Source organism: Ranitomeya imitator, chromosome 1, assembly GCF_032444005.1.
Source record: "Ranitomeya imitator isolate aRanImi1 chromosome 1, aRanImi1.pri, whole genome shotgun sequence".
Taxonomy (NCBI): domain Eukaryota; kingdom Metazoa; phylum Chordata; class Amphibia; order Anura; family Dendrobatidae; genus Ranitomeya; species Ranitomeya imitator.
Genome location: NC_091282.1, coordinates 352,622,229 through 352,638,790, shown reverse-complemented (window position 1 = coordinate 352,638,790; position 16,562 = coordinate 352,622,229). Strand labels below are relative to the sequence as shown.

Sequence of the window (16,562 nt, the reverse complement as noted above, 5' to 3'; positions counted from 1 at the left end):
TGTTATGATTAACCCTTTTAGCGTGTTTTACAAATTCAACAATTGCCCACTGATTTTGCAGTTCCTTTTATATGCTCTGAAAAAAATAAACATGTTTGGAAACCTTTTTCATTCAGGGTAAAAAGAGGGACCAGAAGGAAGAGGAAGAGTCACGGGGAATTCTGCAGAGACCACTGGAGCAATTGGACCTGTATCAACGCTTTCTAGGAGACATGATGCAAGAGTGTGACCAAGATGCTGAACAAGAACGACAGTCCCTACATGCTGCTCAAGAACTCGTAGGTTCCCTGGTGCTCCATGGGAAAAATCTACTAGCTGCCGAAGCCATTCGTGGATTTGAGGTAACCCCCTAGGACATCTGTCTCATTCTTCTGTTGAACACAAGGTTGTACGTATTTTTCACAGGAGCCCTACTGGAAAAGGCATCTCTCCCTAATGGTCAAGACTGGATTAATGTTTGTGCTGTAGTAATTGGTTGTGCAAGTATGGACTTCTTCAGAAACAACATATTAGGGCTATATTAACATTACACGTTACATGTATATTTCCAAGGAAAATATTTTTTGGAGCTATAAGTAATCAAAATCAGTTATTCTGCTAAACGTCCCGGGCTTATGCATCAAGAAGAACATATTTTCTTCTAATTAGAACTTCTCTAGAGGTGTTTGGAAGTGAAGGAGTCAATACCACGAATTTTAACAGTAATTCTGCAGGTCCAGATAGCTTTCTCATTTGGCATGCACTAATCACATATGATTGTTGGGCAGGAGGAGTGAGAACTGTGCCGCTACATAGTTCCCTCAGTGATCGAGTAGGATACTGTATCAACATATTCCTCAATCATAAGTAGCTGCTTACGGACAATAAGATTATGGCAAAAAATGTTTTTGCTAAAAAGTGCATCTTATAGTCTAGAAAAAAAGTTTTATTAAAATGTACCTATTACTTCAAATAACTTTGTAGAACAAGCTGTCATGTGTACATATATGAAGAATAACAGTGTTTCTGGCCATTATGTGACTTTTGCCCTGCATTTTAACCAGTTGTCCCCTATGCATCCTGTATCATGAATTTTCAGTTGTCTCTGAGCAAGTGTGTGGAGACTTCCTGCTATGATGTCATCATTACACTAAACTTACAGAAAGCAGAATTCCTGCACTTGTTTTACTTTGGTAGCACACAGTCAGTAGCAGAGCAGCATGGAGAACAATATTCAACAGTGCTGCGCAGTGTAACTGTATATGCAGCTCTGGGGTGAGATAAACCACTCTTCTCTTCCGTGTCATTGGGGACTCAGAGACCATAGTTATAGCTGATGCCATTGGGAGACTAGCATTTAAAGGGGTTGTCCCACGCAAAAAGTACATTTTCATAAATAGATCTCAAAATAAAAATAAGTTCCGCAATTGGATGTGTTAAAAAAATGTTCCTGTGCTGAGATAATTTTATAAATGTGCCCCTGTGTGACTTCCAACAATTCTATTTTAGAAGCATTCTCAGGCTATTATCAAGAAATACATATGTCAGTTATCATATACGGCGGATTAAATTGGAACCTATCTTAAAGATATTAAATTTCCCCAATCAACCATGGAACAAGTATGCATCTTAGAGGCTAACTTAAATATGGAGGAACTTAAGGAGGCCTCATCAGATATGGTTAAAGGCAAGGCTTCTGGGCCTGATGGTTTACCTTTGTAGATCTATATTCAGTATAGGGAGGAGATTTTCCCCTGCCTGTTGATGATATATAAAGCCTCTTTTGAGGTAGGCTGTCTTCCAAGTTCGTTTTATGAAGCCTCAATAGTGGTGCTACTATTGAAGCCCGATAAAGAACTGTTGGACTGCGGGTCCTACAGACCTATTTCTTTACTAAATATGGACTACAAACTCCTCACAAAAATTCTAGTTAATGGATTAAACAAGGTTATAACTAGCATAATACATTCTGATCAGTCTTGCTTATACATGGTAGAAGCACCTCTGACTACTTGAAGGGAGCTCATCTTGTGTATCAGATCAGGGCTAGAAGATGTGAAGACTGCGCTCTGGTTTCCTTAGGCTTCTTTCACACTTCCGTCTTCTGCTGTGCGTCGTTGCGCAGTAAAATGATGAGAGAGAGAGAAATTGAAAATCCTTCCGGGCATGCTCAGAGGGGAAAAACGGATATGTCGCTAGATTCCTGTGTGTGACGGTCCATAGGCTTCCATTATAGCCGACGACGGACAGCGCAGGATGCGTCGCTGACCAATTTTCCGACGTGCAGAAAAACCTTCAACTCTGCACCACGGACCGCTATTTTCCAACGAATCCAGTGCCCGACGGATGAAACGGATGGCCATCCGTCACAATCCGTTGCTAATACAAGTCTATGGGAAAATGCAAATTTTTTTTGCAGGATCCTGCATTCTCAAAAATCGATTGTGACGGGAGCTGAAAGACGGAAGTGTGAAGGAGACCGTAGATGCAGCCAAGGCTTTTGATTCCATATAATGATCTTTCATAATAGAAGTCTTACATACATTTTGCTTCAGAAGTAATTTCATAAAATGGATTACAATTATCTAGGTTATCTAGACAAACCCTAAAGCAGCTATTCAGCTAAATGGTGTAGTATCTGATTATTTCCCTTTGTTTAGGGGTACACATCAATATTGCCCCTTATCTACCTTAGTGCATGCGTTGGCAATGGAGCCACTGGCTATCCATATTAGATCTGACTAAATCTATAGATGGTAACTCACAAATCGGGGGAAGATCATCTGGTGCTGTATGCAGTTGATCTATTATTATCCCAAGGGCTATACAGGTGATTGATCATTATGGGGGCTATTCCGGTCTATTAATAAGTTGGACAAAGTCCTTCATGCTATATCTTTCTCCCAGTAGATCCAGTTTATTAAACTTGGTGGTGTTGGGCCTGAGAGTGCCCTTCGTCTTTCTGTAGCACGTAGGAACAATCTGATCAAATGGGTCATCCAACCTAAATGTTTATATATTCTACAACACATCTTCACATGGATACCAAAATCCTTTAAATAATTACTGTAGATTACATGATTGTCTGTTTTGTATGAGGTTCCACTAGTTCTAATTTGCAACTGGCAAAACTACAAAGACCTAAAGAGTTGGCTGGTATGGCGCTTCCTCATATATTTCTATACTTCATGTTAAGCCAGCTTAAATATTTAAGACCATGGACCCAAGTCAAAAGGATAAAAAACCCTGAATTTAATTTGGGGGATTTTGTAGATTCACAATTAGTGATGAGCGAGTGTGCTCGTTACTCGAGTTTTCTGAGCACGCTCGGGTGTTCTCCGAGTATCTTGGGCAGTATCGTAGATTATGTTTGTGTCTCCACAGGTGCACGATTTGCGGCTGTTAGACAGCTTGAACGCACGCAGGGATTGCCTGTTTGTTAGGGAATCCTCACATGTATTCAGGCTGTCTAGCAGCCGCAAATCATGCAGCTGCGGGAATTCAAACATAATCTACGAGCACGCCCAAGATACCCAGAGAACACCCGAGCATGCTCAGAAAACGTGAGCATACTCGCTCATCACTATTTACAACTCCTATAGCCCATACTGGAAAGTCAGAAATTGTCAAATGCTGTTTCCAATTCATAAACTGGCAGGTAGGGTGTGGTGAGGGGCTAAAAAAAAATATATGATTGTGCTGATATTCCCCTAGAGACCCCATTTTGACATAACCCTGGGCTGCAACACTTCATTATACTTCTATAAAGAAGTATAAAAGGTATCAACCACTGAGGACTCTCAATTCTAAATCATTTTCATTATACTTCAGAACTTTGGGGTGAGGGGGAATAATGATATGGTATTAGTCATATTTAAAGAAACATGTTTTTTGCTCTTTTGCACATTTACAATCCCAATTTCAGTTTCTAAACTCCCACTTTCATAAATTCTTCCAGAAAACACATGCATTTCAAGCTCAGGCAGGGGGCTTCCCTTTAATTGTGATTATTAGATCTCAGGGTCCAGGAGGTCTGATTTCTAGACTATACTCTTCGCTCATACATGCTAAAGCACAGAAAACTCCCTTAACAGTGCCGGATATATGGAAATCTAGGATCCTATGTCTGGATGATGAGCTTTGAGTGGATTTAGTTGAATCTCATGTATATGTGTCTCTAGCTATAAATAATACGGTATTTGTATATCATACTTCAGCGTTATCGTGATGAAAATGGGCAGGTCTCAATATGCGGATTTTAGAAAACAGATTTTTGGCACATGATATGCGAGTGTCCAGTTTTTAGTTCCTTGATTTCTTATCTGCAATCCTAAATATTAACTTCAGAATGTATCCTCTGTTATGTTTGTTTGATATTATGGATGAAGAGAGTATCCTTGTTACTCTCTTATATTTTTGAGAGAATCTCTATTCATAGCTAGGAAACCAATTGCTACATGTTGGATAGACGGATGTCCTCTGAACTGTTCTTTGTGGGTTAACCCCTTCCCGACCCATGACGCCACGTAGGCGTCATGAAAGTCGGTGCCAATCCGACCCATGACGCCTATGTGGCGTCATGGAAAGATCGCGTCCCTGCAGATCAGGTGAAAGGGTTAACTCCCATTTCACCCGATCTGCAGGGACAGGGGGAGTGGTAGTTTAGCCCAGGGGGGTGGCTTCACCCCCCCGTGGCTACGATCGCTCTGATTGGCTGTTGAAAGTGAAACTGCCAATCAGAGCGATTTGTAATATTTCACCTATTATAACTGGTGAAATATTACAATCCAGCCATGGCCGATGCTGTAATATCATCGGCCATGGCTGGAAACACTAATGTGCCCCCACCCCACCGATCTGTCCGGTACACTGCTCCGGCTCCCCTCCGTCCTGTGCTCCGCTCCCCCCGTGCTCTTGTCCGCTCCCCCCGTGCTCCAATCACCACCCCCCCGTGCTCCAATCACCCCCCCCTGCACTCCGATCCACCACCCCCGTGCTCCGTTCCCCTCCCCCTCCCCCCCCGTGCTCCGTTCCACCCCTCCATGCTCCGATTCCCCCCCCCCCCGTGCTCTCCCCCACCCCATCATACTTACCGATCCTGCCGGGGTCCGACCGTCTTCTCCCTGGGTGCCGCCATCTTCCAAAATGGCGGGCGCATGCGCAGTGCGCCCGCCGAATCAAAAAAATAATAAATGACCCCCCCCCCCCCCTCGTCACCCCCATAGGTAGGGACAATAAAAAAATAAAGAAATTTTTTTTTTCACTAATCTTAGAATAGGGTTAGGGCTAGGGTTAGGGCTAGGGTTATGGCTAGGGTTAGGGTTTCAGTATATGCACACGTATTCTGGTCCTCTGCGGATTTTATAAATCCGCAGTGCTAAACCGCTGCGGATTTATGGCGGATTTACCGTGTTTTTTCTGCGCATTTCACTGCGGTTTTACAACTGCGATTTTCTATTTGAGCAGTTGTAAAACCGCTGCGGAATCCGCACAAAGAAGTGACATGCTGCGGAATGTAAACCGCTGCGTTTCCGTGCAGTTTTTCCGCAGCATGTGTACAGCGATTTTTGTTTCCCATAGGTTTACATTGAACTGTAAACTCATGGGAAACTGCTGCTGATCCGCAGCGTTTTCCGCAGCGTGTGCACATACCTTTAGAATTAGGCTATGTGCACACGGTGCGGATTTGGCTGCGGATCCGTAGCGGATTGGCCACTGCGGATTCGCAGCAGTGTTCCATCAGGTTTACAGTACCATGTAAACCTATGGAAAACCAAATCCGCTGTGCCCATGGTGCGGAAAATACCGCGCGGAAACGCTGCATTGTATTTTCTGCAGCATGTCAATTCTTTGTGCGGATTCCGCAGCGTTTTACACCTCTTCCTCAATAGGAATCCACAGGTGAAATCCGCACAAAAAACACTGGAAATCCGCGGAAAATCCGCAGGTAAAACGCAGTGCCTTTTACCCGCGGATTTTTCAAAAATGATGCTGAAAAATCTCACACGAATCCGCAACGTGGGCACATAGCCTTAGGGTTAGGGTTGTAATTAGTGTTGTGGTTAGGGTTGTGATTAGGGTTATGGCTACAGTTGGGATTAGAGTTAGGGGTGTGTTGGGGTTAGGGTTGGAATTAGGGTTGTGGTTAGGGTTGTGATTAGGGTTATGGCTACAGTTGGGATTAGAGTTAGGGGTGTGTTGGGGTTAGTGTTGGAGGTAGAATTGAGGGGTTACCACTGTTTAGGCACATCAGGGGTCTCCAAACGCAACATGGCGCCACCATTGATTCCAGCCAATCTCGTATTCAAAAAGTCAAATGGTGCTCCCTCAATTCCGAGCCCCGACGTGTGCCCAAACAGTGGTTTACCCCCACATATGGGGTACCAGCATACTCAGGATAAACTGCGCAACAATTACTGGGGTCCAATTTCTCCTGTTACCCTTGTGAAAATAAAAATATGCTTGCTAAAACATCATTTTTGAGGAAAGAAAACGTATTTATTATTTTCACGGCTCTGCATTATAAACTTCTATGAAGCACTTGGGGGTTCAAAGTGCTCACCACACATCTAGATAAGTTCCTTTCGGGGTCTAGTTTCCAAAATGGGGTCACTTGTGGGGGGTTTCTACTGTTTAGCCACATCAGGGGCTCTGCAAACGCAACGTGACGCCCGCAGAGCATTCCATCAAAGTCTGCATTTCAAAACGTCACTACTTCAATTCCAAGCCCCGGCATGTGCCCAAACAGTAGTTTACCCCCACATATGGGGTATCACCGTACTCAGGAGAAACTGGACAACAAATATTGGGGTCAAATTTCTCCTGTTACCCTTGGGAAAATTAAAAAATTCTGGGCTAAATAATTATTTTTGAGGAAAGAAAACGTATTTATTATTTTCACGGTTCTGCATTATAAACTTCTGTGAAGCACTTGGGGGTTCAAAGTGCTCACCACACATCTAGATAAGTTCCTTTCGGGGTCTAGTTTCCAAAATGGGGTCACTTGTGGGGGGTTTCTACTGTTTAGCCACATCAGGGGCTCTGCAAACGCAACGTGACGCCCACAGAGCATTCCATCAAAGTCTGCATTTCAAAACGTCACTGCTTCACTTCCGAGCCCCGGCATGTGTCCAAACAGTGGTTTACCCCCACATATGGGGTATCAGCGTACTCAGGAGAAACTGGACAACAACTTTTGGGGTCAAATTTCTCCTGTTACCCTTGGGAAAATAAAAAATTGCAGGCTAAAAGATCATTTTTGAGAAAATAATTTTTATTTTTTATTTTCATGGCTCTGCGTTATAAACTTCTGTGAAGCACTTGGGGGTTCAAAGTCCTCACCACACATCCAGATTAGTTCCTTTGGGGGTCTAGTTTCCAAAATGGGGTCATTTCTGGGGGATCTCCAATGTTTAAGCACACAGGGGCTCTCCAAACCTGACATGGTGTCCGCTAATGATTGGAGCTAATTTTCCATTCAAAAAGTCAAATGGCGCGCCTTCCCTTCCGAGCCCTGCCGTGTGCCCAAACAGTGGTTTACCCCCACATATGAGGTATCGGCGTACTCGGGAGAAATTGCCCAACAAATTTTATGATCCATTTTATCCTATTGCCCATGTGAAAATGAAAAAATTGAGGCGAAAAGAATTTTTTTGTGAAAAAAAAGTACTTTTTCATTTTTACAGATCAATTTGTGAAGCACCTGAGGGTTTAAAGTGCTCACTTGGGGAGTCTAGTTTTCAAAATGGGGTCACTTGTGGGGGAGCGCCAATGTTTAGGCACACAGGGGCTCTCCAAACGCGACATGGTGTCCGCTAACGATGGAGATAATTTTTCATTCAAAAAGTCAAATGGTGCTCCTTCCCTTCCGAGCCTTACCATGTGCCCAAACAGTGGTTTACCCCCACAGGTGAGGTATTGGTGTACTCAGGAGAAATTGCCCAACAAATTTTAGGATCCATTTTAAAACAATTTTTTTGTGAAAAAAAAGTACTTTTTCATTTTTACGGATCAATTTGTGAAGCACCTGGGGGTTCAAAGTGCTCACTATGCATCTAGATAAGTTCCTTGGGGCGTCTATTTTCCAAAATGGGGTCACTTGTGGGGGAGCTCCAATTTTTAGGCACACGGGGGCTCTCCAAACGTGACATGGTGTCCGCTAAAGAGTGGAGCCAATTTTTCATTCAAAAAGTCAAATGGCGCTCCTTCCCTTCCAAGCCCTGCCGTGCGCCCAAACAGTGGTTTACCCCCACATACGAGGTATCAGCGTACTCAGGACAAATTGGACAACAACTTTCGTGGTTCAGTTCAGTTTATCCTTTTACCATTGGGAAAATAAAAAAATTGTTGCTAAAAGATAATTTTTGTGACTAAAAAGTTAAATGTTCATTTTTTCCTTCCATGTTGCTTCTACTGCTGTGAAGCACCTGAAGGGTTAATAAACTTCTTGAATGTGGTTTTGAGTACCTTGAGGGGTGCAGTTTTTAGAATGGTGTCACTTTTGCGTATTTTCAGCCATATAGACCCCTCAAACTGACTTCAAATGTGAGGTGGTCCCTAAAAAAAATGGTTTTGTAAATTTCGTTGTAAAATGAGAAATCGCTGGTCAAATTTTAACCCTTATAACTTCCTAGCAAAAAAAAATTGTGTTTCCAAAATTGTGCTGATGTAAAGTATACATGTGGGAAATGTTATTTATTAACTATTTTGTGTCACATAACTCTCTGGTTTAACAGAATAAAAATTCAAAATGTGAAAATTGCGAAATTTTCAAAATTTTCGCCAAATTTCCGTTTTTATCACAAATAAACGCAGAATTTATTGACCTAAATTTACCACTAACATGAAGCCCAATATGTCACGAAAAAACAATCTCAGAACCGCTAGGATCCGTTGAAGCGTTCCTGCGTTATTACCTCATAAAGGGACACTGGTCAGAATTGCAAAAAGCAGCAAGGTCTTTAAGGTCAAAGTAGGCTGGGTCATGAAGGGGTTAAAATGATAAACACAATGCTATCTTTTGAGCATTTTATTTATAAAAACAAGAACTGTCCAGATAAGTGTGAAAAGGTATGAAGGTTATGGATCAGATCCCCACAGACAGGAGATCCTCCTCAGGCCCTTATGGCTAATGTACAAGACCTGATTGAGGGCTTAATAATATAATAATCTAAAATCTCTATCCCGTGTTTATGGTTTCTTAAGTCAAGAAGGTTATAGTTATAGGTATGATTTTCTTTATTGTTTCCTGAATGAGTTCACAATGTTTTATTCTTATGACATGGAATGTGCACTGTGTGTTTCGTGTCTAATGTGCCTTTTGATATATATTGGATTTTGTAAGTACTAAAGCTATGCTTAATTCTTTATTATGTTGTTTTATATGTTATTTACTTTTCAATAAAATCAGTTAAGAAAAAAAAATGTGCCTATGTAATGGATGTGTCCGAACAGGCTGGACATACCACAGCTCCATGGTAGGGAAGGAAGGAAAAGAGTATACAGACATTACAGCACGGGATCACAGTTGATTCTTTCTGTGAGGTAAGAAACCAGCAGCTGGGATCCCATACTGTAATGTCTGTGTACTCTCTTTTGCTTCCTCCCCTCGCCAGGAGCTGTGGTATGTGGTCAGACACGGCCATTACACAGTACACAGCAGGGGCACATTTATAAGATTATATATACTGATTTTTATTCCAAGATCTATTGATTAAAGTGTATTTTGTTTGTGGGAAAACCAATTTAAGTAGTTAATTGTTTGCCAGACACCAGTTATACCCCTCATGCAGGCGCTGATATGAATCAGTTGTACTTTAGTGTTTAAAGGAGGCAGAGCTGAACAGGGCAGCCATAACTGACCTGCTTCCCTCCAGCCATTGGCATCATCCATCATTCTTGCCTGCTCCCCTCGCCATACTAGTGTGCTCTCCTGATTGAGGTAAAGTTGCTGAAGGGGTTGACCCGGCTGGTTCACCGGTGAAGCTGAAGTGCAGAGGATGAAGAGGAGGTGAGTAAACAGGATAAGGTGAATATGGTGTCATACACAACTACCGCGGACAATCCTAATCTCCTACACCGCTACTCAAACCTCTGCCCATGATTTATCTCAACAAGTTTATGTAGCCACTGACGAGGCGCACCTTTTCCCCCTATACAGGATATTTCCGGTTATGTTTTACAACATTCTCCTACAGAGCAGCCACTTAGACCTCCACTACCAATCAAGCCCTCATTCCCAAACAATAAGATGTCGATGTGTGTCTGCAGCCAGTGATACAATAGAACACTGTGCTAGGATTCTTTCTAACTGTGCGGCTTGGGTGGTGCATACAGGGGGGAAATGCCTTCCCCTCCCTTCCCAACTGCTCTCTATTTGCCGTGTCTTTGCATTTTCAAAACATTAAGAAAGTCCTATCCGGAGACACTGGAAGCAGACCTCTGGTGGCCAAGTTCGCTTCTCCGTCAAGGTTGCACACCTATTTGAGTCCCTTTCCCCTCAGCTCCTTGCTCCTCCTGGCGCCATATTCAGCCAGAAAGCGATCCGGACAGCTACAAAAATTGTGTCCCCATATTTTTCAAGGTTTAGGCCACACTTTTGATACTAGGACCAGCAGGGAGCTGAGCTTATATTGGGGCACTTGATTTCTTTTGGCTAAACACCTTCTGATTAGGGGTTAAATTTCTTCTGTCAATTTCTTCCTAGCAGGAACAGACCTTTGTCATTTCTGGATTTTCTTAGCCAATTTCTTAGCCATACAATTTTTAGTGGCAGACCCAGTAAATAACAACCAATTAATTTATTGGGAGATGTAGTGTACAATTAGCAGTTTGCACGTTTTGTTTATCTGGCGTTATCGCCATTCTGTCAGCCACTCAGAGCTTGTACCATGACAGCCTAGCAATTACAGTATGTCTGCACCAAGCACCTGCTTTAAATGCTTTTATACGCAGAGGGGGGCGTATTATCTTAGGTTATGAAGTTATTGCTTGCACTCTGCACACTCTGCAGGTGTCTTCCACCCTTTGGTATCTTTTAGAAGGATTTCCCACCCCAAACCTATTTTATATGACCTTGTACACTGTGTTTCAAATTATTATGCAGATGCTATTTTTCTCTGATTTTCCTAATTGGTTGTTGCAAATCACTCAGTGTAATGTTCAATCATCAACCCTTAAAGTATAAATTACATTTTATTGGACAAACCTCCCAATTATATGTGATATGCAAATAAGGCTGCAGAGCTACTGTAGATCTGAAGCCTCTGTCACTTCAGCTCTATTTCCCACTCGCTGCCACCACCTCCTGCTTGACTGACTGCTCCTTTGCCTGAACTTGCACATCAATAGTCACCTTTTAACTTGTGGAATAATTTGGATAAGCTTATTGCATTATAATACACAGCTACACAGTTATGGATTTCTGAGAAACTGTGTGTTGTACCGAAACAACACTTGCATACAGTGGGTACGGAAAGTATTCAGACCCTTTCAGACTATTTGATTCATTGCAGCCATTTGGTAAATTCAGAAAAGTTATTTAAAAGTTATTTTTTTTCTCATTAGTGTACACTCTGCACCCCATCTTGACTTAAAAAAAACAGAAATGTAGACATTTTTGCAAATTTAATAAAAAAGAAAAACTGAAATATCACATGGTCGTAAGACACTCATGTTTAAGTCACATGCTGTCCATTTCCTTGTGATCCTTCTTGACATGGTTCTAATCCTTCATTGGAGTCCATCTGTGTTTAAAGAAACTGATAGGACTTGATTTGGAAAGGCACACACCTGTCTATATAAGAGCTCACAGTGCGTGTCAGACCAAATGAGAATCATGAGGTCATAGGAACTGGCGAAGGAACTCAGAGACAGAATTATGGCAAGGTACAGATCTGGCCAAGGTTACAACAGAATTTCTGCAGTACTCAAGGTTCCTAACAGCACAGTGGCCTCCATAATTCTTAAATGGAAGAAGTTTGGGACCACCAGAAGTCTTCCTAGACCTGGCCGTCCAGCCAAACTGAGCAATCGTGGGAGAAGAGCATTGGTGACAGAGGTAAAGAAGAACCCCAAGATCACTGTGGCTGAACTCCAGAGATGCAGTAGGGAGATGGGAAAAAGTTCCCCAAAGTCAACTATCACTGCAGCCCTCCCTGCAGACTATGAGAAATAAAATTCTCTGGTCTGATGAGATGAAGATAGACCTTTTTGGTGATAATCCTAAGCGGTATGTCTGGAGAAAACCAGGCACTGCTCATCACCTGCCCAATACAATCCCAACAGTGAAACATGGTAGTGACAGCATCATGCTATGGGGGTGTTTTTCAGTTGCCGGGACAGGACGACTGGTTGTCATTGAAGGAAACATGAATGCGTCCAAGTACAGAGATACATTGGATGAAAACTTCTTCCAGAGTGCTCTGGACCTTACAGACTTGGCCGACGGTTCACCTTCCAACAAGACAATGACCCTAAGCACACAGCTAAAATAACAAAGGATTGGATTCAGAACAACTCTGTGACTATTCTTGACTGGCCCAGCCAGAGTCCTGACCTAAACCCAATTGAGCATCTCTGGAGAGACCTGAAAATGGCTGCCTACCAACGTTCAACATCCAACCTGATGGAACTGGAGAGGATCTGCAAGGAAGAATGGCAGATGATCCCCTAATCCAGGTGTGAAAAACTTGCTGCATCATTCCCAAGAAGACTCATGGCTGTACATAGCTCAAAAGGATGCTTCTACTCAATACTGAGCAAAGGGTTTGAATACTTATGACCATGTGATATTTCAATTTTTCTTTTTTAATAAATTTGCAAAAATTACTACATTTGTTTTTTTCAGTCAAGTTGGGGTGCAGAGTGTACTATAGGAAAAAATTAACTTTTTTAAATTTACCAAATGGCTGCAATGAAAAAAAGAGTGAAAAGGTTAAAGGGGTCTGAATACTTTCCATACCCACTGTAGATTGTTTGTTTGTCCAACAAGGCAGCATCCACATAAAATGAGTACGGTATGTCTGCCCACCTAGGCAGTATCTGCATAGAATTGGTATGTCTGCTCAATTCATCAGCATCTGCATAGAATAAATAAGTATGTTCTGTGCACCAAGGCAGCATTTCCTTAGAATCGGTATGTTCTGCCCACCAAGTCAGTATCCACATAGAATCTGTATGTCTGTCTACCTAGACAACATCCACATGGAATTTTTAATCTCTGCGCACAAAGGCATATGTCTGCCCTCCAAGTCAGCATCTAGATATAGATGAGCATGTTTTATTCATCGAGACAACATCCGTATAATTTTTGTCTGTCACATCAACAAACAATCTGTATGTTTTACTGACTAGGTATCTATATGACATAAAGCCTCTGTAAACTTCATGCAACATGGCAGCACCTCACCTGAGGTTCACCACTCAGTCCCCACAAGTTTACATCCAAGTAACTTTGCTTATTTTCTTGGAACTTTCACCCCTTAACTAGGTCACATGCAACCTTCCTACCAGGCCAGGCATGATGGCAAAGATCTCTGGTTCTGAGCCTTCTAAGGCTGTTGATCCCATGCAGAAGAACAATGATGTATAGGCTAAAGTTTTGCTTGGGAATCCAGCAGTCATAGTTTAGATTTAATCAGAGAGCATCTACATGGAAATGCTATATTTCCGTGCAGATGGTCCCTCTTCCTGGGGCATGGTGCCACCGTTCACACCACCCTCTCCTGGGAGTATGCACTTGCTTTCCCTCCATACTATAGAACTAGTTTAGAAGTTGACCTTTTTAAATCATACTCTCACTGGGACATACAACAACAGACAAATCCTCTTGTCTAAAGTTGTTAAATTTAGGATTATGACACTTTGCAATTACAGGTCCTGCGTCCTTTTAGTTTTCTACCTATTTTGCGTGACAATGTGTCATCTTTCTCAGTTAAGATAAATATAATTAGTGCCAAATCTGTCTTGGGAGCAACAGGTTGGGCTCAGCAACTTCACTGGCTTTTTTTCCCTGCCTTTACATGAGTAAGCATAGTAAGAAATGAGTGAAACAGTCAAGCTTCATTGAAGCCAGGTTCCCGGGCACCATGTTAAAGGAACTGGGCTGCTGCATGATCATTCTCAAGGTCACTATAATACTATGAGTCACTGGATTAGACCTTTATAAATTATTCTTATTGGGGTCTCTTTTGCTTGGCAGATTTCTTTATAGAGCTGACTCTGTTTCTCTGTTAGCCCAAGAAAGAGTGGGCCTCAAGTTCCTATTCTCTTGGACTCCCCTCCAGCTTCATCTTTCAATCTCCCCTCTCACGAGATATATCCTCAGGCATATGACATACTGTAAGCATGTTGACTAACTCTACTAGTAGAGCTAATCTTAGGTAAATGGTTAAGGGTCTTGTTGTTTGGGGCACTTGACACCCTACATCTCGATTTCTTGTACTTAAGGCTGACTTCACAGAATAGAATTTTTTATTGTATTCACTATGCACTGTTTTCTGACTGTCCTATCCATGCTTCACTCCAAGATTTGCATTTTTTGTTCGGGGTGGTTCACTCTCTTCTATCTGTGGGAGTGATTGTTTTAGCTTCTCCATAGGATAGTGGTCATGATTGTTCGAGACCTGTCTATTGGTTGTTGTTCTTGTTGTCTAATCACACCTCTTGAACTTGCTGCTGTTATGAATGTAAGACATACTAACTCATGGGCAACCGAAAAAGGGAAGACCTACTACAGGGTGACTATGCACCAACTCCCGACTGGTCCCTGTACAGACTTTAAAGACCTACTTAACTCAAAAAACACCACCTCTGACCTGACTCCCTAAAAGGAACCAGAGGGGAGGCTGCAACTCACTGCCAACAAGAGGAGAGGAAAATGTGCAGGAAGATATGAAAACCCAGGGTGAGAAAATTGACACACGTTCATATAAAGTAAAGTGGTAAAGCTAAGGAGAGACAAAAATAAACGGAACAAGAATAACCTCCCAGAAACCTAAAGAAGTGAAATGAAGAAGAACTGAGAAGAAAAACAAACATACTCACTTCAGGAATTCTGATAGTGTTTACCATGCAAGATAAACCCCTTAGGCTACGTTCAGACTAGCGTTGCGCGCCGCTGCGTCGGCGACGCAACGCACGACGCACACAAAAACGCGGCAAAACGCACGCAAAAACGCTGCGTTTTGTGACGCGTGCGTCGTTTTTTGCCGAAAATCGGACGCAAGAAAAATGCAACTTGCTGCGTTTTCTTGGTCCGACGCTAGCGGCAAAAAAGACGCAAGTGTTGCAAAACGCAACACACAAAAACGCATGCGTCCCCCATGTTAAACATAGGGGCGCATGACACGTGCGTCGCCGCTGCGTCGCCCGACGCTAAGGCGACGCACACTAGCAGAACGCTAGTGTGAACGTAGCCTTAGCTGAAGGGCTGAAACTGATTGCATCTTTTTCTGTCCCTGGAACTTATGTCAAGTGTGTTTTCAAGCCTAGAAACTCTTCAACTAACTAGGAACTCTTCAGATTACCCTGATCATCTTGTCCGACAGCACCTGAATAACAGCTACCTAAAACCAGCCACAGTGGTTGAGGCCGCAGTCCAGAACAGGAATATTCTTCCGGAGGGAAAATCTCATTAGAATTCAAAGTCTGGTAGTTTTCAGGCACACTCCACACTCTGGCTCTCTGACCCTTGGCACCTGCGCACTGTAGTACTTTGCACTTCCCTCAACAGGGAAGAGAAGTACTCCTGTGCAGGAACGCAATGCCGAGGAGACTTCTGTGGATCATGCAGGGACTCGTCAGCCACACAAACCAAGAAGGAGGACAACATCGCAAGAAGATGGGAGGCGATAGACCAAGAAGAGCGACACCCCTCGGACCGGACTGCCCAGCAGGTAAGTATAATAAAAGTTCTTTTTCTTCTCATAAAGGCCAGGTTAGGGGCTTTTATAGAACATTATAGAATGCTGTCCATCAGCCCTAAAAGGTGATGGCGGTATCTCATATCGGCCTAAACTGGTGACAGGTTCCCTTTCAGAATTTCCTTAGCCCAGCCCACTCTCTCTGGTTTATCCCATGTATTATCCTGTTGGGTGAAATAAATCTATATTTGGGACCCCAGTAATATTTTGCTTTGGTTAGCTCTGAATTATTAATTGTCCTTTTTTGGTGTTGTCCAGAACAAGGTTATTTAGCTGTCATTTCTTAGTCTTTTCTATTAAAGGTTTTTTTTTCCCCTTTTCTTTTCTCTAGGTTATTTCCACCTTAACCCCTTAGTGACCGAGCCAAATTTTTGAAATCTGACCAGTGTCACTTTATGTGGTAATAACTCTGCAACGCTTCAACAAATCCCAGTGATTTTGAGATTGTTTTTTCGTGACACATTCTACTTTATGATAATGGTAAATTTAGTTCAACATTTTTGTGTTTATTTATAAAAAAAATCAAAAATTTGAGAAAAATGTTAAAAAATTAGCAATTTTCTAAATTTGAATGATTATCCCTTTTATCCAGATAGTCATACAACAGCAAACCATTAATAAATAACATTTCACACATGTCTGCTTTACCTCAGGACCATT

General features: G+C 42.4%; 1 protein-coding gene across 2 annotated transcripts in view; it reads left to right on the top strand.

The window, feature by feature from the left end:
* ARHGEF40 (Rho guanine nucleotide exchange factor 40) overlaps positions 1-16,562 on the top strand; it is a 165,499-nt gene that overhangs the window by 106,191 nt on the left and 42,746 nt on the right. For both annotated transcript variants that reach the window (XM_069760341.1, XM_069760350.1), the window contains exon 16: positions 117-341. In XM_069760341.1, coding sequence (XP_069616442.1) covers positions 117-341 — 225 coding nt within the window. The remainder of the gene's footprint in view (positions 1-116; positions 342-16,562) is intronic.